Source organism: Heterodontus francisci, chromosome 12, assembly GCF_036365525.1.
Source record: "Heterodontus francisci isolate sHetFra1 chromosome 12, sHetFra1.hap1, whole genome shotgun sequence".
Classification (NCBI taxonomy): Eukaryota; Metazoa; Chordata; class Chondrichthyes; order Heterodontiformes; family Heterodontidae; genus Heterodontus; species Heterodontus francisci.
Genome location: NC_090382.1, coordinates 98708902 through 98735355, shown reverse-complemented (window position 1 = coordinate 98735355; position 26454 = coordinate 98708902). Strand labels below are relative to the sequence as shown.

General features: G+C 41.7%; 1 protein-coding gene across 3 annotated transcripts in view; it reads left to right on the top strand.

Annotated features, from left to right (window-relative positions):
* Nucleotides 1-26454, top strand: part of sparc (secreted protein, acidic, cysteine-rich (osteonectin)) — a 34570-nt gene that overhangs the window by 5270 nt on the left and 2846 nt on the right. For 2 of the 3 annotated variants that reach the window (XM_068043912.1, XM_068043913.1), the window contains 8 exons: nt 11019-11091; nt 11648-11695; nt 13875-13922; nt 14656-14746; nt 16635-16756; nt 17897-18017; nt 22824-22960; nt 25825-25973. In XM_068043912.1, the coding sequence (XP_067900013.1) occupies nt 11035-11091; nt 11648-11695; nt 13875-13922; nt 14656-14746; nt 16635-16756; nt 17897-18017; nt 22824-22960; nt 25825-25973 (773 nt within the window). In that variant the 5' untranslated portion in view covers nt 11019-11034. The remainder of the gene's footprint in view (nt 1-11018; nt 11092-11647; nt 11696-13874; nt 13923-14655; nt 14747-16634; nt 16757-17896; nt 18018-22823; nt 22961-25824; nt 25974-26454) is intronic. The other variant, XM_068043914.1, reaches the window with a different exon arrangement.

The window sequence follows — 26454 nt, the reverse complement described above, 5'->3', positions numbered from 1 at the left end:
GTCCATGTACATCACATCAACCGCTTTACCCTCCTCAACCCTCTTTTCAAAAAACTCAGAATCAAATTAGTTTAAACATGATTTACCCTTAACTTTTAAATCCATGCTGGCTTTCCTTAATTAATTCATATTTGTCCAAGTGACTGTTAATCATCATTTCTAAAAGCTTTCCCACCACTGAAGTAAAATGACTGGCCTATAGTTGCTGGATTTATCCTTACACTCTTTTTTGAACAAGGGTGTAACATTTGCAATTTTCCAGTCCTCTGGCACAACCCTTACATTTGAGGAGGATTGGAAGATTATAGCCAGTGCCTCCACAATTTCCATCCTTACTTCCCTCAGTATCCTCAGTTGCATGAAGCAATTTGAACTTGGCAAAACTCTTTTTTTTTTGGGCTGTGCCCTGTTGGAAAATGCTTATTGCCATTTGTACAGCATGAACAATGAGTACTGGCAGCTGTAAATCAAGTCAATAGGGCTGCTTCTGTAGCACCAGATACTAGTAAATATTTCAGGTAAAAATTACAGTTCACGTGCTGAATCAAAAGATAGACATGTCAGTGCATTCTATTTTAATTCAACACGTACAGGCCAGTACTGTACAATACCACTGCAAGCATGCATTGTAATCTTGCATGATTTATTGAATGCTACCATTTGATTTTGGATTGTTTTCATTTTCATTCCTGTGTTTATCACCAACATATTGCTCCAATCTAAGCATTTGCAGCTACCCATGTATTTCCATTTTTACATCAAAGAACACATCAGCAGAACTATCTAGAACAGCAACACTAATCATTCAACAAACGGAAAAAGTGAAATTTATTATTTTGTTTTGTATGTTTTGTGAGTTTGAACCTCATTCACACTGAAGCAGACTTCTGTTGCTTTTCGTAATACAGTTGAATAAGAATTGGTCCCTGTTAACGCTGGGAGGGGAGATCTAAAGCTGGGAGAAGGCAAAGGGCAGTCAGTACTGGACCCAAAAACTCTAAAGGAAACTGACTTGATCCGGGAAGCAGGGTTTCCTGAAGCAAAGGCAGGAATACTTAGTTTGAGGCAACGTGGAATCTTATACTTTTTGATTTAGAAATTGCTGTGGGCTTTAATCCACCACTAGATGTCAAAAGCAGACATGTGGGAAATACTGTGAATGGATTACTGAGGTATTGTGGGTTCCTGATTTTAATGGAACCAAAGTGCTATAGACAACAAGTTTTAGTTATGTGGTCAATATCAGGGTACTAAGAGCCTGAATTCTAGGCTACTTGGAAAACCAGCAATAAGTTGTGGCTTAGTTTGTTGTACTCTCACCACTGGGTCAGAAAGATCTGGATTTAAGTCCCACTCCAGGATGTGAGCACAAAAATGACTGATGTTTTACTCTAATAGTTAGGGAGTACTGCACTATTGCAGGTGCTTTCTTTGGATGAGGTGTTAAACCAAGGGGCCCTACCTGCCCCCTCAGGTGCATGTAAAAGATCCTATGGCACTATTTCAAAGAGTCAATTAACATTGCAAAAACAGATTAACAGTTTTTTCCCCCACATTGCTGTTTGTGGGATCTTGCTGTGCGCAAATTGCTGCTGCATTTCCTACATTGCAACAGTGACCACACTTCAAATGTACTTAATTGTCTGTAAAGGACTTTGAGATGTTGTGAAAGGTGCTATATAAATGCAAGCCTTTTTCCATTTACTGACTGAACTCCATTGTATTTCCCAACATATTCAGTTTCTAATTTCCAGTATTTGCAGCTTTTTCTTTTTACTTCTTCCAAGTTGTAAATCTATGACCATTAAAAAAGAACATATGGCACCTTTTCATGTCCTTGGAATTTCCCAAAGTGCATTGAAGTGTAATCGTTTGTGTTTTGTAGGAAAACACAGCAGCCAATTCGCACCCAACAAGGTGGCACAAAAATAAGTAAGACAAATGACAAGCTAAAGTATCTTGGTGGTGTTGGTTGAGGGTTAAATGTTGCCAGAAGAAAGAATTCTCTGTTCTTTGAATAATGCCTTGTCTATCTGCAAACGTAGATGAAGCTTTTGTTTAACATCTCCTCTGAAAGATGGCATCTGTGTCCATCCAGGACAGCACTCCTGTATCAGCCTAAATTATGCGATTAAATCTTGGAGTATGTCTTGAACCCATTGTTTAACTGGTTCAGAGGCAAGAATGCTACCTCATTTTTAATGTCACTTTGGATTAATTAATTATTCATTTTTATGAAATAGGTGCTAAAGCTTGTCTGTTTAATAGGATGCATGTATTTGCATGCATCGCGAAACTTATTTTTACAAACAATTATGACATAATCTTGCAACCCCTGCATAAATACATCACAACACTGTGAAAACCCATTGCATTGCCTTGCAAGTGATGGTGTAATTTGAAAATGATGCACGGCTTTTTCCCTGCTGATGGAGACCCTCTTTAATATATCCGCAATGTCTCGCTCAACCTAAATATCAATATACAGCCACCAAGCGTGTCTATTTTTAAAAGCAAATATTAAATTGAATTTGTAGTTACAGAGAGTATTCTGTGATTATTGTCAAAGAAGTGTTGCAGGAGAGGAAGTAATGTGTCTTTAAATAAATGCAAGATGTAAAGTTTATATTAAGATTTAATCTTACCGGATTTCATTGTAATTAAGCTGCTGATTATCACGGGAGAATTACGTAGAATTAACTGTACAAATAGGGTTAAGAACAGAAAGTGCAAGAAATACTCAGCAGGTCAGGCAGCATCTGTGGAAAGAGAACCTGAGTTAACGTTTCAGGTCTGTTACCTTTCATCAGAACTGGCAAAGGTTAGAAAAGAATTAGGTTTTAAGCAAGTGAAAGTGGTGGTGGTGGTGGTGGGGGGGGGGGGGGGCGGCGGGGGGTGCAGTTTGGTGGGAAAGAGACAAAAGGGAAGGTCTATGATAGGGCAGAGGTCAGGAGATATTAAATAACAAAACTGTCATGGGACAAAGGCAAAGAGCGTGTTGATGCTTGTGGTGAAAGACAAAACCTTAGTCCAGAGAGAGTGTTAATGGTCAAATAATGAGCAGCTCTGTCCACATGAAAATCAGGCACATGGTTAAAAAATAAAAGAAAATAACCAAAAAATAGTAAAATATAAAAAAAAGGCCAGTCATGTTCTGAACTTGTTGAAGTTTGAGTCCGCAAGGCTGTAGAGTGCCCAATCAAAAGATCAGGTTCTGCTCCTCAAGCTTGCGTCAATGCTCACTGGAACACTGCAGCAGGCCAAGGACAGAAAGGTAGGCATGGGAGCAGAGATGTGTGTTGAAATGGTATGTAACCGGAAGCTCAGGGTCATGCTTTTGGACTGAATGGAGGTGTTCCGCAAAGCAGTCACCCGATCTGCATTTGGTCTCCCCAATGTAGAGGCAACCGCATTGTGAGCAGTGAATACAGTATACTAAATTGAAGGAAGTATAAGTAGATCGCTGCTTCACCTGGAAGGAATGTTTGGGGCCTTGGATGGTGAGGAGGGAGGCGGTAAAAGGGCAGGTATTACACCTCGTGCAATTGCATGGGAAGGGGACGAGGTGCCGGGGGTGATGGAGGAGTGGACCAGCATGTCACGGAGGGAACAATCCCTTTGGAATGCTGACGGGAGGGGAAGGGAAGATGTGTTTGGCAGTTCTGGGAGGGACGGAAAGGGGTGAGGGTAGAGGTGCGGGAAATAGATCGGACATGGTTGAGGGCCCTGTCAACCACAGTGGGGGGTGGGATCCTCAGTTGAGGAAAAAGGAATACATGCCAGAAGCGCTGTTGTGGAAGCAGCTCATGGGTACCAATGCCCCTCCAGATCCTTCTTCCCCTTCACTTCCCTCTGACCCCATCCCTTCTCCTAATCTGACCCCTTGCCAATACCCACTGACCTTCCCATCTCTGACACTGAACAACCTGTACTTAACAAAGGACTATCACACACTTTCCCTTTTGTTCTCTTCCCCACCAAACCCCCCCCCCCCCCCACCCCCCATCCCCTTCACTTGCTTAAAACCTAATTCTTCTCAAACCTTTTTTATTTCAGATTTCCAGCATTTACAGTATTTTGTTTTTATTTTAGTGTACATCTAGGGTTCATCAGGACAGGGTTTAATAGACCTATTTTGAAAATATTTGGCTTGAAACGATTTCATGAAGCCAGTGAATCTGTAGACGTGGCAGCGAGTATTACCCTACACATGAACAGCTGGCAGGGGTTCCACTTGATGTTCTCGTCCCCAACATAGTTTGACGTTTTGCTGTTCCAATGTAAACAGAGCCAGAGCCTGTTTCCGTGCGTGCGGTAATCCTGTCAGTGTAGCCCATTCTCACATGCAAAGTGCTGAAATAACACACTATTGGATGGCAGGAGAGGTTACATAACCGAACATAAACACGTCTGGTCTAGCCCACTTAAGCGAATAAGTGCATGAGTCTCGCCCTCCCTATAGTCAAAAACTGCACCGAATCCAGATCCGAGATGTATCTCTTTACCTGGTAACCATATAATAGTTAAAATCAGAATGATCTCATGGAAGAAAACGTAGGGATCAAGTACTAAGCATGGTTTAGTCTGATTATTTTGGCTACTTCTTTTGACTAAGATGCATTAAGGAAACATTGATATTACGAACTTCTGGTTTGTAAGCTACAAATTGTAAAGACCACTGAAAATCTTGCACGGTGCCATTGCTATTAGCTCTTAAGATTGCTTTCAAATCCTGCTGTATCTCTTGGCTCCCTCCCCTCCAGCATTACAAAACCCCTTGTGAAGGTAAAACAATCAGTTCCTCAATAAGGCTCACAAATCACAGCGGAAAATGACAGTGGAGTCATCTTTGTGATATCCCCGTCCTGATTCAGTCGTTATCCAAACAGTTAACTCCAAACTAAAAGCTGTGACCAGGTAGTGACCCTGCCACAAGACGATGGCTTTAAATCACTGATGGTGCTCATAAAAGTGTCGGCGCATTTTTAATTTATCCAGCAAGCCAATTAAACATATTTTATGTCTGAGTTCCATCTCTGGGGGCTCTTCACATTCTTTGACTCTTGACTATCGGTTTGTTCTGCAGAGTTGAATTTTAAATTCTAAGGAATATTTCACTAGCTTCTTATTTTCACATCCTCTTACACCGATTGCCTGGTCGGGGTTGGGCAATTTTGTTTCTTGTTGATTATGTTTTCCTTTTAGCTTGCTGCAGTCACAGACTAAATTTTTCACACTTGGAATCGCCAAAAAGCCGTTTCATTCCAAACAGAGACTTTTTGTGAATTGAGCGTTTCCTGGCTGGCTATTTCATTTAAAAAAAAGTATTCCAGAAATAAAATAATGAAATCATCAGAGCTTGCATTTCTTTAACGCCTTTCATTACCTCATAATTTTCAACAGCATTTCACAGCCAATTAAGGTTTCACAAAGATTAATGTGATAAATGGAGAGATGATCGGTTTTAGTGATGTTGGCTGAAGGATAAATCTTGAAAAGAATTAAACACTTGCATTTATACAGCGCCTTTCACAACCACCGGACATCTCAAAGCGATTTACAGCCAATGAAGGAAGTACTTTTTGAAGTGTAGTCACTGTTACAATGCAGGAAACGGCAATGCCGGTATGCAGAGAGCAAACTCCCACAATGTGGCCGGCACACTGGGAGAATGCCCCCATTCTCCTTCAAATCGTACCATGGGACCTTTTAGGTCCACCTGACAGAGCAGATGTGATCTCAGTTTAATGTCTCATTTCAGAGAGAGCATCTCTCCAACAGTGCAGCACTCCCTCAGTACTGCACCAATGTTCCAGCATAGATTATGTCCTCCAGTCTCTCGCATGGGACTTGAACCCACAACCTTCTGAGTCAGAGGCAAAATTGCTAATACTGAACCAAGGCTGCCGCCTATCATAAGTAAAAGGATTGGAGGGAGAGGTGCCTATTCAACAGAATTCAACAGGACAATACCTTAGGAACATAAAAATGAATGAATGGTAGTAAACCAATGAGAGATGATGTGCAGCCATAGAGTCATTTATAGCACAAGAGGAGGCCATTTGGCCCATTGAGTCAATGCTGGCTCTCTGTAGAACAATCCAGTCAGTCCCATTCCCCCGCTCTATCCCCAGGGCCCTGCAAGTTTATTTCCTTCAAGTGCCCATCCAATTTCCTTTTGCAATTATTTATTGTTTCAGTTTCCATCATTCTCGTCGGCAGCAAGTTCCAGGTCATTACCACTCGCTATGTAAAAAAAAATCTTCCTCACATCCCCCATGCATCTCTTGCCCAAAATCCTAAATCTGTGTCCCCTAGTCCTTGTACCATCAGCTAATGGAAAAAGTTTTTCTTTGTCTACCTTATCCAAACCTGTCGTGATCTTTTACACCTCGATGAAATCTCCCTGCAATATCTTTTCCTCCAAGGGGAACAACCTTAGCTTCTCCAACCTAAACTTGGAGCTAAAATGCCTCATCATTGGAATGATTCTGGTAAATCTCCTCTGCACCCTCTCAAGGATCCTCACATCCTTCCTAAAGTGCAGTGAACAGAGCTGGATGCAATACTCTAGTTGTGGCCCAACCAGAGCTTTATAAAGGTTCAGCATAACTTCCAAGCTTTCGTACTCAATACTTCTATTTATGAAGCCCAAGATCCCATATGCTTTGTTAACCACTCTCTCAATATGCCCTGCAACCTTCAAAGATCTATGCACATGCACTCCCAGGTCCCTCTGTTCCTTTAGAACTGTGCATTAAGTCTATATAGCCTGTCCGCATCCCTTCTGCCAAAATGCATGACCTCACATTTTTCTGTACTGAATTCCATTTGCCCACTACCTGCCCATCCTGCTAGCCTATCTATGTGCTGTTGCAGTCCATGTGTCTTGCCCTCACTATTTGCCACTCCTCCAAGTTTGGTATCATCAGCAAATTTTCAAATATTACTCTCTATTCCACTCTCTAAGTCATTAATATATATCAAAAATGTAGTGGTCCTAGCACTGACCCTTGCCACTGTCTACCATCCTCCAGGCTGAAAAACAACCATTTGCCATGACTCGCAGTTTTCTGTCCTTAAGCCAATTTTTTTATCCAAGCTGACACTGATCCTTCTATTCCATGAACCTCAATTTTGTTAACCAGCCTTTAGTATGGTACTTTGTCAAAATCTAATGTCTTAAAAATGAAATAGACAACAGCTATTGCATTCCCTTCAACAATCTTCTCTGTTACTTTATTCAAAAATTCGATGAAATTAATAAGTACGATCTGCCATTCACAAATTCATGCTGGCTCTCCTTAATTAGCCCAAACCTCTCCAAGTGCCTGTTGATTTTCTCCCCCCCAGATTATTGTTTCTAAAACCTTACCCACCACTGATGTTAAACTGACTGGCCTGTAGTGACTAGAACTTTCCTTACATCCTTTCTTGAGTAACAATGTCACATTTGCCACTCTCCGATCCTCTGGCAGCTCTCCCGTATATACGGAAGATGGGAAGATTATGGTAAGCCCTTCCACGATCTCCACCCCCACTTCCTTCAGCAACCTTGGATGCAAGCCATCCAACCAGGCAAGTTATCCACCCTTTTCAGTACATCCTGCCTCTCAATTTTCACCCCATCCATTACCCCTACCATCTCTGCTTGAACCGATATTTTGTCGGCATCCTCTTCCTTCATAAACACTGATACAAAGTACTTATTAAGTATTTTAGTCTTGCCTTGTGCCTCTAAGCATATATCACCTTCTTTGTCCAGCATAGACCCACCCCGCCACTTATTACCTGTTTACTATTTCCATGCCAGTAAAAGATTTTTAGGTTCCCCTTTATGTTAACTGCCATTCTATTCTCATATTCACTCTTTATCAATCAATTTTGCTTTTCACTTCCCCTCTCAACTTACTGTATCTGACCTGGTTCTCACTTGAAGAATTCACCTGACATGCATCATAAACTCTTTTTTTTTGTTTCATCCTATACACTATCTCCCTCATCATCCAAGGAGCCCTGTTTGATTCCCCTAGCTTTCTCTCTTGTTGGAATGTACCTAGCCTTTGCCTGAAGCATCTCCTCCTTGAAGATCACCCATTGTTCCATTACTGTAAAACTTGGGTTCTATTTTACCCTGGCTAGATCCCCTCTCAACCCTTTGAAGTTAGTCCTCTTCCAATTGAGAAGTTCTACTTTAGATTGTTCCTTGCTGTTCTCCATTCATAATCTAAACCTTATGATACAATGATCACTCTTATCCAAGTGCTCCCCCACAGACACTTGGGTCCACTAGGTGCATCTCATTCCCAAGCACCCAGCAATGCCTCCTTCCTAGTTGGACCGAGAATAGACTGGTCAAGGAAGTTTTCCTGAACACAATTCAGAAATTCATACCCCCTTACCCTTTATTCTAACATTATCCTAATTGATATTTGGGTAAATAAGTCCCCCCAATATCACCATTCTATAGTTCTTGTACATCTCTTGTGATTTCCATGCTGATTTGCTCCTATCTCTTAAGAGCCCAGTAACGGGATCATATCCGTTTGCTTCTCAACTCTAACCAAATGGATTCTGTCTTTGCTTCCTCTCTTTCCATCACTACAATGTCTTCCCTAATCAGTACTGCCACCCCACCTCCCTTTTTCCCTTTCCTATCTCTTCTGAACACTTTGTATCCTTGAATATTAAGCACCCAGTCCTCACCATTCTTAAGCCACGTTTCTGTTATTGCCACTACATCACATTCCCAAACAGCTATTTTTGCATGTAGCTTACCAACCTTATTCACCACATTTTGTGCATTTACGTAAATTCATTGTAAACCTCTCTTGGTATTCCTCGTATTCCTTCTAAGACTGCTCCTATCTAATATGGTACTGCTTGTTTCTCTACCACTATCCAACGCTCTCACTCCTCAATGCAGCTTATTCCTCTTCTATTAGTTGGTGCCCATCCCCCTGCCAGTTTAGTTTAAGCACTCCCCAACCATACTAGTGGACCTCCCCATGAGTACACTGGTCCCAGTCCTGCTGAGGTGCATCTGTCACTTTTGAATAGGTGCCTCCTGCCCCAGAGCTGCCCCAGAGCTGGTCCCGATGTGCCAAGACTCTGAAGCCCTCCCTCCTGCACCATACCTCAGGCCACGCGTTGATCCTCCCTATCTTTCTATTTCTGCTCTCACTTGCGGGTGGCACTGGGAGTAATCCAGAGATTACTACCTTCAAGTTCCTACTTTTTAATTTCCTCCCCAGCTCCTGAAAATCTGACTGTAGGACTTTAATACCTGGTCTCGCTATGTTGTTGGCACAACGTGTACCATGATTTCTGGATCACTCTCTTCCCCCTGCAGAATATTCTGCACCCTCACCGTGATGTCCTTTACCTTGGCACCTGAGAACAACACACCGGGCTGGATTTTACCAGCCCCCCGACGTTGGGGGTCATGGTGGGGAGGCCCAGAAAATGCCTCCGGAAAAGGCCCACCATGGGCCTCGACCCAGGAGCGGTAGCGGCGAGGACTCATGGCAGCCCCCCCCACCCCCTCCATGCCGCTCCGCAACGGGAGCAGGATTTAAATATTTAAATAAGAGAATTAATTATCTACCTGCTCCCGTTGGCGATCCCACTGCCATATTCCGGTCAGTTGCTGGGTCTCCCGTGCCTTCGGATCTCCGTTTGGAGATCCAAGGCGGTACACTGGTTGGGAGGGGGGAGCAGGTAAGTTTTTAGGTTGGAGGAGGTGGTGGTAGCAGGGAAAACAATTGCTATTGGTGGAGGGGCTGGTGGGAAAGGGTTGAAGGTGAAAGGTAATAAACTTTGGTGGGGGGGAAGGTCGGGATTGCAAGGTAAGTTTTTTTTGGGGGGGAGAGGGCAATAAATAAATTGTTTGGTCATGGGAGGGGTGGGAGAGAGACTTCGATCTCTTATTAAATTTTTAAATTTAACTCCAACATGCGTTTACTTTAAAAATTGAAATTATATGTAAGGGCTTGAAGTCCTGAAAAATGGTGTCCATCGCCTGTGCAGTGGCGCGGTCTGCCCTGTCCATTTCAATGAGCTGCTGCGCTAAATATCGTGGCGGCTCCGTGGTGCACATCTCGCGCGTACGCTCCGCTGGTTTTGAAGCTGACCACCGATGGAAAAGTTCAGCCCACCATGTGGGACTCATGATGACAGTTACAGAAACGCCTGTCATCCACCTAACTATGGAATCTTCGATAACGACTGCATTTCTACTCTTTGTTTTTCCCTCCTTGCCCATTGGTTCCATGGTCTGGACTGCACTCCTTCAAGGTGTTGTCACTCCCAACAGTCTCCAAAGCTGAATCCCAGTTTGAGAGTGGCACATAAAAGACTCGTGTGCCTCTTTCTACTGTTCTGGATGGCCTCCCATTTGCTATCCTGAACTGTCACTGCCTGTGGGGTTACCACCTCCTGGAACATATGATGCAGGAAGCTCTCATCTTCCCTGATACTCCGCAGTGACTCTGTATTTGGAAGATATGATAATGTTTCTTCTGCTTGATGCTTTGGAAAAGTAGGCCAGATGACCCAGATCATTTGTAGTGAGAGATTAGAGGCAGAGATTTGAATAACAAGGTTTGTGTGTGGAGCATCAGTGAAACACAAGGCACAATGCACTTGTTTAGAGAATTAGGAAAATCAGTCCTCTCCTGATACTAACCCATTACAATTCTCTGGTCACTAAACCACTTTCTTATTCACAATTTCTTCCCCACCCCTTTAATTTATCCTTCCCTTCATCTATATCCTGACCACCAACTGTTCCATGTTCCATTGGCACATCCCAACATCACCATCTAATTCCCCTTCTGTTCCTCCAGGAGAGAAAATATCCACTGTTATATACTTAGAATCAAACTTCATATTTAAGCATGTAAAATATTTGTTGATCTAAAGAGTAATGTTTTCAGATTGCCTGCATATTGCACAGTTTTTAAAAAATTCCTTAACTAACACTCATTGAAACTGTGTTTGTTTTTGCACCTCCTCAGATCTCAAAATACCAAAATGAGGACCTGGGTCGTTCTTCTCCTATGCCTTGCAGGCAAGGCACTGGCTGCTCCTGTAAGTATTTGTTGTATTCACTTGTGATATAGGGCAAGTTGGGAGCTGTTACTGTCTGGTGTGTGGCATATAGGATAAAGGATTGTGAAGTCTGGACAAAGCATATGCATCATGATATGCTACCACTTGCCTGAATTGGGTCATATTTACGATTCAGAGTTAGGTCAGTAACTAGTTTCTCTCTGAAGATAAACACAAAAATCAAAGTGGCAGTGGGCTTTTGTGCGACACAAGCAGGCATTCAGAACAACACCCTTTTATTTTGCTACACTACTGTGAATATATTTGCTAATCACAAGGAGATAGTTTTAGATGGCTGCACTTCGTACATTCCACATTCCTTTTCATTTTCAATGAAAGGAGTTTCCATAATGATTTACTTTTTTTCTGATTCACTGCAATTCAGTGGTGGTCCTGGCAAGGCACATTGAGTTACGCTTTGAATGCGAGCATTGGAGACGGAGGTTTTGAAAGCGATGCTTTACTGTTCTGAAGAATGTTTGTTGCTTTGTTCAGTCTCTGACAGCTTTTTCTTTTCTCGTCTCCAATTTCGCAGGAGGGTCTTGTGGCTGAAGTAGAAGTTGTTGAAGAAACAGAACAAGAGGTAAAAGCACATTTTGATGTAATGATGAGTTTGATGCAAAGTAATTTTCCAGAGGAAAGCAAAAGAAGTCCTGTAAATAATGAATCACAAAAGTAACTGGGTAACAAATAATTGTGCCTTTAACTCACTACATTATGATGCAGTATGATCTGTAACAGCTGTTAGAGGATTGGAAGGTAATATGCAGCACAGTAGGTCCCCCCTCTCCTAAAATATATCCTCAATTTACAAATTTCCATGTTATCTGAATCTTCAGCTCCGTTGCTTCCTTTTTAAGAAGAGTTGTATTTTATTCAAATGTATCGGTCTTAAAATCCCCTACAATGAGATCTCGTCGTGCTTAATTTATCTCATGATTATGTGAGTTATTAATATCGCAGTTACACATAACAGAAAATTAATTTCAAACCTTCAGTAGCTAATCAACATTATGAATATCTCTATTGGGTTCTGGAGGAATGCCTTGTCTAGAATTTAACCAGAGCTTAAAAATCCCTCAACGTGAAAGTGAACCCCATTATGATCAGTATTCTGAACTAATCCTTGCTATCACTAACAAAATTACACAGAACATCAAGTCTTATAGGCTACACTGACCATTACACATCAAATCTGCTTGAGAATAAGACTAGATTGAAGATGTTTAGGACACTGTGCTCTCTATCTTCTTGGGAAAATGATTACACCACTAATTGAATGCAACCTGTTGGGTTTGATTAATAGAGCTTAGTAATGGCATCCTAGAGTTATCTTGCGATGATCAATTTTAATATTTTCTTCTTGGAATTTTTAACCATCAATCATTTCCCTCAGGAGGTTAAGGTAAGGACATTCCGTGTTAATACAATTTTATGCAGTCTATTGGAAGGAATAGGCTTCCTTTATTGGGCTGATAATGCCCTGAGGGTGAAGAAATTTATCTCTATACAACAACAACAACTTGCATTTAAATAAAATAAAAACAGGAAGTTCTGGAAATACTTAACAGGTCAGGCAGCATCTGTGGAGAGAGAAGCAGAGTTAACTGTCTGTGAACTTTCACAACAACACCTGCTGAGTATTTCCAGCACTTTCTGTTTTTATTTCAGGTTTCCAGCATCTCTGCAGTATTTTGCTTTTAACTTGCATTTATATAGTTTCTTTAACATATTAAAGCATCTCAAAGTGCTTCACAGGGGGCATAATAAAACAAAATACGACTCATAAGGAGGTATTAGAGCAAATGGCTAAAAACCTGGTCAAAGACTTAGGTTTCAAGTCATGTCTTAAAGGGGGTAGAGGTAGAGAGATTTAGGGAGGGAATTGCAGAGCTTAGCCCAGTTATCAATGTGGAGCAATTAAAATCGGGAATAGTTGAGAGACCAAAATTAGAGAAACGCAGGTATGGTGGAGGGTTGTGCGGCTGGAAGAAATTTTTTTTTCATTTGTTTGTGGGATGTGGGCATTGCTGGCAAGGCCAGTATTTATTGACCATCCCTAATTGCCCTTGAACTGAGTGGTTTGCTAGGCATTTAAGAGTCAACCACATTGTTGTGGGTCTGGAGTCACATGTAGGCCAGAGCAGGTAAGGACAGCAGATTTCCTTCCCTAAAGGATATTAGTGAACCAGATGGGTTTTACAATAACCAGCAATGGTTTCATGGTTACCATTAGACTAGCTTTTAATTCCAGATTTATTAATTGAATTCAAATTTCACCATTTGCCATGGTGGCATTTAAACCCATGCCCCCAGAGCATTAGTCTGGGCTCTGGATTACTAGCCCAGTGAGATTACCACTACGCCACTGCCTCTCCTGCACAGATAGGGGTTGGTGAGGTCATAGAGGGATTTCAAAACAGGGATGAGAACTTTAAAATTGCAGTGTGGCTTAAACAGGAGCCAGTGCAGGTCAGTGAGAATGGGATGCTGGGTGAACGGGATTTGGTGCGAGTTAGGACACAGGCAACAGAGCTTTGGATGACCTCAAATTTACAGAGGATAGAACATGGAAGGCCAGCCAGGAGTGTATTGGAATAGTCAAGTCTACAGGTAACAAAGGCATGGGTGAGTGTTTCAGCAGCAGATGAGTTGGAAGGCATTTTACAAATCCTTTGATAACTATTTATGACAGTGAACTTTCATGATGAGTTGTCAATAGATTTTGACATTGTTCCTGACATCTGTCCTTTGACTTGCAGGTAACAACTGAAGAGGTTGTTGTTGAGGGTACAACAGAGAATCCTGAGGTGTGCATATGTAACAGTTGTGTTTGTTTTACCTGTGTTTTTTAAAATATGTTTTTGAGCACCTCAAGGCTTGCAGGACTTGGCACCTGAATTCAGCTAGTATTCAGACTGAAATTCCAGTGAATATTGCAAAACGTGAATATCTTGTGCATTGCTGCTGGTAACACTGATTGATCGATGTGCTTTTAAGGGTCAAAGGCCCTTGGCAAAACTCTTAATGTAGCAGGCAATTCATTCAGCATTCAACTTAGTCTATGTGAATACTTACAGATGTCTAGGGCTAAGTCAGATGCACATTGCTTCCATTAATATCTATATACAAATATTCCATAATTCCTCATATGTGATGAATAATAACTGAAGATGCCAGAGCATCATGATTAAACACTTTGAAACCATCATTCATGTACCCCAGAGGAGAAAAATGGTATGGGATTGGACATGATTTGACTACCTATCCTCACCCTGCTGCCACACCCCCTTCCCCGCAATCTTACTTTAATTCTGCTCTTCTATCTTTCCCACTTCCTTTTCCCTGAGATTTTAGCCAATGTATGTGAAACGTATGTTGAGCATCTATACCCAGCATGCAAGACCATTAGGTCGGATGCTGTGTACTGAGTTTGTTTTGTCCCTCAGGTATTCCATGGTTGTGAAACTTTTAGGAAAGAGTTTTTAGCCTTTAAAGTGGGATGAGTATCCAATTCATTACAAACAATTTATATTCAAACAGGCATTGCCAGTTGGAGCAAACCCAGTCCAGATTGACACAGGAGATTTTGAAGATATTGAAGATGATACCAAGAAGGATATTGAAATTGAGAGTAAGTATAAGTGTCAAGATAAACAAATCATATCTTGGTTCTGTAGGCTAATCTTTGTGAAATCCAAACTCTAGATTGGATCAGAAATAAAAACAAGAAATGCTGGAAATACTCAGCAGGTCTGGCAGCATCTGTGGAGAGAGAAGCAGAGTTAACCTTTCATCTGTTCTGATGAAGGGTCACTGACCTAAAACATTAACTCTGCTTCTCTCTCCACAGATGCTGCCAGGCCTGCTGAGTATTTCCAGCATTTCTTGTTTTTATTTCAGATTTCCAGCATCTTCAGTATTTTGCTTTTATTCTAGATTGGACCAGATCCACTTCAGACTTTAACTTGAGACTTTAACGGTTTGAGAATCTTGGGCAGCAAATGAGGACCAAGAGCATGGGCACCACTGTGCTTGACTGCTGACGCCTTCCCATTTTCAACTCTCTCACACAATGATTTTCCACACATCTACCTTGACTATACACAGGAATTGTATGACTTTGCACTATAGTTTTCAATTTTTAAAACTCTTAATTATACTTTGCTATCTCTTATGTATTTGCATACATATGGACAAGAGAAGTAAGGAATAAAGATATGACATAATACCATTAGCATCTTCTTTGGCCTCCTTGTCTCGAGAGACAATGGGTAAGTGCCTGGAGGTGGTCAGTGGTGTGTGGAGCAGCGCCTGGAGTGGCTATAAAAGCCAATTCTAGAGTGACAGGCTCTTCCACAGGTGCTGCAGAAAAATTTGTTTGTCGGGGCTGTCACACAGTTGGCTCTCCCCTTGCGCCTCTGTCTTTTTTCCTGCCAACTGCTAAGTCTCTTCGACTCGCCACACTTTAGCCCCGCCTTTATGGCTGCCCGCCAGCTCTGGCGAACGCTGGCAACTGACTCCCACGACTTGTGATCAATGTCACAGGACTTCATGTCGCGTTTGCAGACGTCTTTAAAGCGGAGACGTGGACGGCCGGTGGGTCTGATACCAGTGGCGAGCTCGCTGTACAATGTGTCTTTGGGGATCCTGCCATCTTCCATGCGGCTCACATGGCCAAGCCATCTCAAGCGCCGCTGACTCAGTAGTGTGTATAAGCTGGGGATGTTGGCCGCCTCGAGGACTTCTGTGTTGGAGATACGGTCCTGCCACCTGATGCCAAGTATTCTCCGGAGGCAGCGAAGATGGAATGAATTGAGACGTCTCTCTTGTCTGACATACGTTGTCCAGGCCTCGCTGCCATACAGCAAGGTACTGAGGACACAGGCTTGATACACTCGGACTTTTGTGTTCCGTGTCAGTGCGCCATTTTCCCACACTCTCTTGGCCAGTCTGGACATAAATAAAATAAATATATCACTGCTTTAGTTGAGGATTTTATTTTGAGGTGTGGTTATTTTTTAGAGTGATTTTCCAGTTGGAAATCACAAGATAAATATGAATAAAAAAGGCCATTCAGCTGATCTTACTTTATCTATTTAAAATAAAAGTAATCTGCATTGTAGCGTTCAACTGTTTCTTAAATGATTCCACCATTTGTAACTGCACTAGCCTATGCAGAAGTCTGTCCCAAGTGGTGACCACTCTTTGCATGAAAACAACTTGCTGACATTAGTCCTCAATTTTCCTTTCACTCGTCTGAACCTATTCACCAAATTTAAGATGTGAGAGCAGCTGGGCTATTTGTAAATATTAGAAACACAGAGTATTCACTTTCAAAGGTGCTTCAAACTGTTTCTTCAGTTCTAACAAGAACTTCCTGCAATTGTGCTATGTTTAAACCACACCATGAAATCCAAAATGAAAATAACTGGAATGGAAATCTGTCTAAGGGCCACAGCCTGATCATTTATCAAAATGTTTACATAATGTAACTTTGAGCTTTGACCTTACTTTCCTAGATCCTTGTGAGAACTTCCACTGCAAACGAGGAAAGGTCTGTGAGGCTGATGAGAACAATGAACCCATGTGCGTCTGCCAGGATCCATCGACTTGCCCACCCAGCTCAGTTGAATTTGAGAAGGTCAGGGTCAAACTGTTCCTGATAGGAAAACATTGCAGTCACTGAAAAATCTCACAACTGGATGATGGTGGGGTGGAACAGAATTGGCAAGGGACAGTCACAACAGCTTACAAAACAAAAGAGACTCTTCAAAGGGATCATTGAGGTCTCATGTAGTAATAAAGTGGGGACTGCAAAGGGCCATTGGTGACAATTCATACAGTAATATATAGCAGACTGCGGAGACCCCAATATCTCACAAAGTAACAAACAAGAGTTTTTAAAAGGGGGAACTTGACAGCCTTTGAGAACAATAAAGAGACTGATGGCTGCTTATTTTGCTCGCAACTTCTGAGTGGGTGGATTTGAATTGTCAGCTTCCATGTTAAAGTTCTCAGATTAATATCAAACCTGTTTCTATGATTAAATCTGTTTACCTGATAAGATTTGTTTGGTTTGCACTTGGCGATGTTTGTTTGAGTATAGTACAGTAAGATAAGTGTTGTTTTCACTGCCTTACGGTCAAGATCAAATGTCTAGTGCCCATTTATTGGAACAATATGAAACTTACATGATTCACTTGAGTACATTGATATTAATGGTGTGTCTTCCTTGTGTGGCCAGGTCATCTGCAGATGACATCTAGAATATCATAAAATCATGTGAAGCCACTCAAAACCAGAAGATTATTATCACAGCAGCACTCTGCCATACCCTCACTTGGAGAACTGGGTAATTTTAACCTGACCCACCATTGGGAATGGGGCAGGTTCAGATTGGACACCTGTCTTATACCCTGTCCAAGTTTATGCTGCTTGAAGTCAATGGAGCGTAAATTTGGGCATGAGGGCAATTGGTGTACCACTCATACCCACCCTGTCACACAGGGTGAGTTAAGTTAAATTGAGGTCACTTTCCATGTTTCTAAATCACATTTACATGGTTGCACTATTCAAGATCAGCACTACTATACTCAAAATTGGCAACATTTATTTTGTAAGCTTAGATTGGATAGGAATTCTAGTTGCTTAAATTTAAAACTACATGAAAAGCATTGTGTTAAGAGCCAGTGTTTTAGTGATGCTGGTACTGAGCAGGTTGATTTTACATTCCTAATAAAAAACGATCATATCTTTTTCTGTATTCCACAACCTTCCCCAGGTCTGTGGCACCGACAACAAGACCTATGACAGTGCCTGCCAGCTCTTTGCCACCAAGTGCACATTGGAGGGCACCAAAAAGGGTCACAAGCTCCACTTGGACTACATTGGACCATGCAAATGTATGTGAAATGTTTTTTACTGAGCATTATATGCAGGAGAGGAAGATAAAATCTTGCAGAAAGTTAAATTGTTTTTTTACTAATGCTGTTCATTGATTTACCATACTGCCTATATGAACTCTGTCAATGTACTCACCCTATTGGATTGTTTAGTTCATGTGTGGTTCCACAGTTAATCAGCTGAGCTGCCCTAGATTTGATCTCTTTCTGTTCATGCTGGAGGTGGAGTAAAAGCCATGAAAGCCTTTTTCTGAAAGAGTGGAAACAGCTGTTTAAGGAGTGTTACTTAGATTGGGAGCTGCTTTCTCCTGATTATTGCAATCAGTGTGAAAAGAACTTTTAAATATAGGCTCCAGTAATATCCCAATTGATAATTGTATAACTTGAGGTAGAACTGAACTTACAAACCAGTAAGGTCCCAGGTTCAATCTAATTACAGCGATTAGCAGTGGAGTCCCAAAAGCTGGTCCTAGTGTTCCTAGACTGGGTGGGGAAAAAATGATTATTGAATGACCTTCGCTGGAAAATGTATTTTGTGGACATCAGTTGAGGAAAGGATTGGGGTCAGTTGTGATATTCCCATAGGTGAATAGCCTGCCAACACTCACTGTTTAGACTCACATATATCCATTGAGCAAGGTACTGGAGGATCACCTGAGACACCATGTACAGAAAGTAGCAGAGCGCATGACGAGTGGCATCCCACAGAGATCTGTGTTGAGGCCTCAAATATTCATTGTATTATCCAAGTTTGCTGAATACACAAAGATAGGTGGCATTGTAAGCAGTTTAGAGGGAAGAATGAAATTACAAAGATATATTATTGATTAAATGAATGAGGAAAACTGTGGCAAATGAATTTCAAAATCAGTAAGTATGAGATCATCCACTTTGGACCTAAAAGGGATATATCAGAGTACTTTCTAAATGGTGAAAAGCTAGAAGCAGTGAAGGTCCAAACAGACTTAAGGGTCCATGTACACAGATCATTAAAATATCATGGACAGATACAGAAAATAATCAAAGGCTGATGGAATGTTAGACTTTATATCTAGACAACTAGAATGCAAGGGGTTAGAAGTTGTGCTACTGCTATACGTAGCCCTGGTTAATCTACACCTGGAAACAGTTCTGGGCACCACACTTTAGGAAGGCTTGAAGGGGTTGCAGCATAGATTGACTAGAACGATACCTGGATTCCAAGAGTTGAATTACGAGGAGAGATTACACAAATTAGGATTGTATTCCTTGGAATTTGGAAGGTTAGGGGTGATTTGATTCAAATTTTCGCGATCTTAAGAGGAAATGATAGAGAGAAATTATTTCCCCTGTTGTGGAATCTGGAACCAGGGGGCATAGTCTAAAAATTAGTACCAGGCCTTTCAAGAGTGAAGTTAGGAAATACTTCTATATGCAAAGGGTGGTAGAAGTTTGGAACTTCCCTCTGCAAATCAATTGTTAATTTTAAATCTGAGACGGATAGATTTTTATTTGCCAAAGGTATTAAGGGATATGGGACAAAGGCGGGTGTATGGAGTCAAGTCCATACTGAATGGCGGAACAGGTTCAAAGGGCTAAATCGCCAACTCCTGTTCCTGTGAGGCCCACAGGAATCACCACATAAAGGGAAGGGGGGATTTTTAAAACTCATAGTGTACACCCTCAAATAAGTAATCAAATGAATGAATTAGGTATCAGAAAAACAGAGAATGGAGTAGACAGTGAAACAGGTAACTAAACAGGTAAGTAAAATGAGGAGCAGAGAATAGAAAGAGGCAAGAGTATAAACAAGAAAAAGAGAGAGAGAGATGTCTGCCTTGGATGCTTCTGGCAAGCTCAATAACAGTTGTATACAGTGTATTATGTAACTCACAACAGCACTCAACTCCTGCATTCATAGTCCAAGCACATTACAAACATCTTCTAACCATAGAGGCTGGAATGGAGATTTACTGTTCCTGATACTGTTAGAGGGTTGTTTCTGCGAGTGGAAGCCTGTGACCAGTGGTGTACCACAGGGATTGGTGCTGGGACCCTTGCTGTTTGTAGTGTACATTAATGATTTAGACATGAATATAGGAAGTATGATCAGTAAGTTCGCGGATGACACAAAAATTGGTGGTGTCGTAAATAGTGAGGAGGAAAACCTTAGATTACAGGACGATATAGCTGGTAAGTTGGGCGGAGCAGTGGCAAATGGAATTTAATCCTGAGAAGTGTGAGGTGATGCATTTTGGGAGGACTAACAGGGCAAGGGAATATACAATGGATGGTAGGATCCTAGGAAGTACAGAAGGTCAGAGGGATCTTGGTGTACTTATCCATAGATCACTGAAGGCAGCAGCACAGGTAGATAAGGTGGTTAGGAAGGCATATGGGATACTTGCCTTTATTAGCCGAGGCATAGAATATAAGAGTAGGGAGATTATGATGGAGCTGTATAAAACTATAGTTAGGCCACAGCTGGAGTACTGTGTACAGTTCTGGGCACCACCCTATAGGAAGGATGTGATTGCACTGGAGAGGGTGCAGAGGAGATTCACCAGGATGTTGCCTGGGCTGGAGCGTTTCAGCTATGAAGAGAGACTGAAAAGGCTAGGGTTGTTTTCCTTGCAGCAGATAAGGCTGAGGGGGGGACATGATTGAGGTATATAAAATTATGAGGGGCATTGATAGGTTAGATAGGAAGAAACCTTTTCCCTTAGTGGAGAGGTCAATAACCAGGGGGGATAGATTTAAGGTAAGGGGCAGGAGGTTTAGAGGGGATTTGAGGAAAAAAAATTTCACCCAGAGGGTGGTTGGAATCTGGAATGCACTGCCTGAAGAGGTGGTAGAGGCAGGAACCCTCACAACATTTAAGAAGTATTTAGATGAGCACTTGAAACGCCATAGCACACAAGGCTATGGGCCAAGTGCTGGAAAATGGGATTCGAATAGTTAGGTGCTTGATGGCTGGCACAGACACGATGGGCCGAAGAGCCTGTTTCTGTGCTGTATGATTCCATGACTCTATGACTGACGCTATGATATTACAAAGGCTATCACATAGTCCGCTTTTCCATCAAGACAGTAGCTGTCATGAGGCCAAAACAATGAATGAGGGGGTGGGGAGGAGGGTGGTGGTGGGCGTGCAGGGAAGGGGAGCATTCATTTTTCTGAACACTTAGTATTGTAACAGGCCCAGTCTATCACTCTGTGTCACACTCTGTTCCAGCAAGGGACACCTATATGGAATATCAGGAAGGGTTTACAACAGAAGCATACAAAGAGGGGTATTGTTAAAAAAGCAGCCTTTAATCTGTTTTGCAAAGCCTATTAAATATTTAACCAGAAAAATGCAATCCCCCCAAGAAGGCTGTACCAAACTTCCAGCACCAGATCCAAAAATACAAATTAGCTTAATCTATGATTTACTGTGGCTCAGGGAATACTTTGGTTCGGTCCATATATTTGATTTCACATTACATTATTTATGTCTGTTATTTCTATAAACACATGAAAGATGCTTCAGGATTGAGAGAGTTCATTGCAGAATTTTTTTTAAAAATTGAAGTCATTCCAAATTGTTTCTTTCCTGTCTCATAACTACATTTTCATATTTCTCCCCCATCACCCTCCACCACCCTCCAGCCGTCAGCTGATGACATGAAGTGCAATCTGAGTGAGACGCCTTTTCCATCATTTAACTCTTCCTCAAATTGCCACCTGTCCCAGCACACAGTGTGCATCTCTTTGTTGTTTGTGGAATCTTGCTGTGTGCAAAATGGCTGCTATGTTCGCCTGCATAACAATCATTGCAGTTCAAAGTAATTTATTACATATGAAGCATTTTGAGATATTTCTGAAAGATGTGATAAGCTGCTGTAAATGCAAGTCTTTTATTGTTTGTATGCAAAATGTTGTTTTGGAATATGCAATGTCTGTGAGAAAGTGCATGTTATTGGATGAACTTGTGTGGGCAGTAATAACTTGACAACATAGACATTTGTTCTGATTGCTTACCACATGAGTATAACTACTTATTTCTACTTAAGAGGAGATTAGATATCTTGAGTTCTTATCTATGGTGCAATGCCTCATAAACCACAGGTGTTCACTGGAAAATCACGCACCCACTGTGATTTTCTGATGCATGCCTCCAACATGCGTGGTGCCTTACTGCAGACGAGGACATGGAAGATCTACCCTGGACAATTGTTTTTGAATTCTGTACCTTTATTTTATTTTATTTTACCCATTGTACCTGTGCCGGCTCTTTGAAAATTCTATCTAATTAGTCCCATTTCCCTGGCCTTTCCCCATAGCCCTGCAAATTTCCCCCCTTCAAGTACTTAGCAATTTCCTTTTGAAAGTTATTATTGAATCTGCTTTCACACAGATCATGATAGCTCTGATTCTTTTGCCAATTACCTTAAATCTGTGTCCTCTAGTTACCCACCGTTCTGCCACTGGAAACAATTCTTCCTTATTTACTTTATCAAAACCAGTCATGATTTTAAATACCTCTATTAAATCTCCCTTTTACCTTCTCTGTTCTAAAGAGAACAATTCCAGCTTCAATAATCTCTCCATGTAACCAAAGTCCCGCATTCCTGGCACCATTCTATTAGCTTATTTGGCTGTATATCATCTTATTCTCATGCTCGTCTGTGTACATCGGTCTGGAACTGCTAATTTTCCATCCATTGACTCTTCATGGTTTAGACAGAATGGAAATTAATTACTTCAGGATAGAATGAAATAATGTAACTACTTTATGCAGGATTTTTAATATCTTTATACGATCCCTTTGCGATTCCTTTGCAGTCATCCAAGAATGCATTGATAGTGAGCTGGCTGAGTTCCCTCTGCGCATGCGTGACTGGCTGAAGAATGTTTTGGTGACCCTTTATGAACGTGACAATGAGGAAACCAACCTCCTGACCGAGAAGCAAAAGATGAAGGCAAGAAAACTCACACTTCTTTAACTTCAATAAAACTAAAATGAGTAAAAGGTCAACCTAGCTGTTCAAAAAAAAAATGACTTGATTTATTTCCTCTTCTTTTGGTCTTCAGTTACTGGTAGCAGGTGTATAAGAATAGCCCTGGATCACTCATTTTCTGATGCTCACGTCTGTCCTGTTGATAAATTATCTGGCTTCTGTTTGACATGATGGCATGCCAGAGATCAGGAATTCACCAGTGACTATGAGAAGAATCATAGAACTTTATAGCATCGAATGAGGTCGTTTGGTCTGTCACACTCTGCAAACTCATAGGAACATAGCAGCAGGAGTAGGCCATTCAGCTCATCGAGCCTGCCCTGCCATTCAATATGATCATGGCTGATCTTCCACTTCAATGCATTTTCCCCACACTATCCTCATATCCCCTTATGTCATTTGTATTTAGAAATCTGTCAATCTCTGCTTTAAACATACTCAATGACAGCCCTCTGGGGTAGAGAATTCCAAAGATTCACAAGCCTCTGAGTAAAGAAATTTTTCGTCATCTCTGTCCTAACTGGCATCCCCCTTATTTTGAAATTGTGTCCCCTGTTTCTAGACTCCACAACCAGGGGAAACACCTTAGCTGCATCTACCCTGTCTATCCCTTTAAGTGCTTTGTAGGTTTCAATGAGATCTGCTCTCATTCTTCGAAACTCTAGAGAATACAGGCCCAATTCCCAATCTCTCTTCATGGGACAGCCCGCCATCCCGGGAATAAGTCTGGTGTACCTTCATTGCACTCCCTCTATGGCAATAATATCCCTCCTAAGGTAAGGGGACCAAAACTGCACACAATACTCCAGGGGCGGTCTAACCACTGTGCGACACAATTGAAGCAAGACTTCACTACTCCAGTAATCAAATTCTCTTGTGATAAAGGCTAACTTCATTAGCCTTCTTAATTGCTTGCTACACCTGCATGTTAGCTTTCAGTGACTTATTGACAAGGACACCCAGGTCTCTTTGTACATCTATACTTTCTAATCTCTTACTATTGAAGTAATACTCTGCACATTTATTCCTCCTACCAGAGTGGATAACCTCACATTTTTCCACATTATATTCCATCTGCCATGTTCTTGCCCACTCACTAAATCTTTCCAAATCCCCTTGAAGCCGCTTTGCATCTTCCTCACAACACACATTCCCACCTAGCTTTGTATCATCCACAAAACTTGGATATATTACATTTGGTCCCCACATCCAAATCATTGATATATATTGCGAACAGCTGTGGCCCAAGCACTGATCCCTGTGTTACCCCACTAGTAACAGCTATCATATCCTCCTGTGAATTATAGCTTCAACATGGTGCATGTCCTTGGTTCTGAATTCACAATGCACCTCTGCAGATATTGATTTATTCCTGGGAACATTTACAGAAAAGTACAGACATCTGATAATTTCAGAGATCTATTCCTTCCAGACTCCCAAGGTCCAGAGTCCCCAGTTTGAAAGCCTGTGCTGCATGGAAATGGATGTGATAGATACTTCAACAACCTATTATTGCTATTATAAACTAACAAACTATGCTAATTTCTTAAACATATTGACCTCAATATAACACCCCCACCTCCTGTAAAGTGACTGGAAGCAATCGAGGTGGATAAATCCTAAAAAATGGGGATTGCATCTCCAACCAGCCACACCCATTGCCCTTTTTACCACAGCAGGTTTTGACCCATGGAGGCATTCCATCTTGGAGAGGTGTCAAATTTCAGTATTATATTAAAATCAGGTTTCCAAGTGCAATTGGGAGGCTGATTTAAATTTAACAATTGCCAGTCAAGTTTCCCAGCGTTCAGGAAACTTGGCAGCGAAAGAGAGATGGGAGCTGTCAGCTCCAGATGGTAAGAACCCACAAGGAAGAATGTAGCCTCCGCTCTGATGATTGATTGTGATCTTTCTCTATAGCACCTGCTGTGATTGACTGAACACCCCTAACCCCGCCCCCCCACAATCCCAATTTGCAGAATGTCCCGCAATCCCAAGTGTCAATTTTGCCAGCTGGCAGGCAGGAAACAGAAGGAAGAAATTATAACAAAGTTCTATTGTTAAATTTTGCAGGACCCCTTTGTCCCCGGCCGGACAGATTTTCCCTGGCTCCTGTGCTCTGCTGCACCCTCCCTGCAGATATCATAGAGTCATTACACACAGAAGGAGGCCATTTGGCCCAATAACTTCATGTCTGCTCTCTGTAGAGCAATCCAGTCAGTTCCATTCCCCTGCTCAATCCCCATAAGCCTGCAAGTTTATTTCCCTCAAGTGCCCATCCATTTTCCTTTTGGAATCAATGATTGTCTCCACTTCCACCACCCTCATAGGCAGCGAGTTCCAGGCCACATGACCAATGGCTGCATGAAGTTCTTCCTCACATCTCCAGCCCAAAACCTTAAATATCCCAGCTGTTTAAAATATTTGTAAGTGCTCAGTTCTTTTGTTAAAGATCTTTCCAAAACTTTAGTCCCATAACCTATCTAATTTGGGCTATCCTGCCTGTGATACCTTGGCAACTATTTCCATTTGAGCTTATATTTATTATTCCACTCATTTCTAATGTTTGAATTTAGTGGGTTCGGGGTTTTGCAATAGTCTCTTCCTCATTGGCAGATAGATCCTAAATCTAAACAGCACAAACCATTAGCTGGAGAATTATGCAATTTAACAGGAACATTCCTTGTTTGTATGTATTCTGTAACCTAAACAGACATGCACCGATTACCTGCTCCTGTCTAGTCTTTTCCTGCTGTGGCAAAGTAATGTTGCACTATTAGCATCATGGCAGTAAGTCTGATAATTGTTGTCCTTCTGTTTAACAGGTGAGGAAGTTGCATGAAAATGAAAAGCGTCTGCAGGCTGGAGAACATTCCTTGGACCTGCTGGCTCATGACTTTGAGAAGAACTACAACATGTTCATCTTTCCTGTTCACTGGCAATTTGGACAACTTGATCAACACCCAGCTGACAAGTGAGCTTCTATAGAGACACTGGACATGCATAGTAGATCAGAGATTTTGCTAACAACACATCTATTTTATAGATACCTTACTATCAATCCAGTCTTGGAAAATATATCTTTTTGTGGTTTCTCGGTGGTACACACAACAAAAGCTATCCAAATATTAAAGATTGTTGAAGCACACTAAATACCTCCCACCCAATATTGAACCATACAGTGCAGGTTTTAGATTAGATTAGAGATACAGCACTGAAACAGGCCCTTCGGCCCACCGAGTCTGTGCCGAACATCAACCACCCATTTTATACTAATCCTACACTAATCCCATATTCCCAACAAACATCCCCACCTATCCCTATATTTCCCTACCACCTACCTATACTAGTGACAATTTATAATGGCCAATTTACCTATCAACCTGCAAGTCTTTTGGCTTGTGGGAGGAAACCGGAGCACCTGGAGAAAACCCACGCAGACACAGGGAGAACTT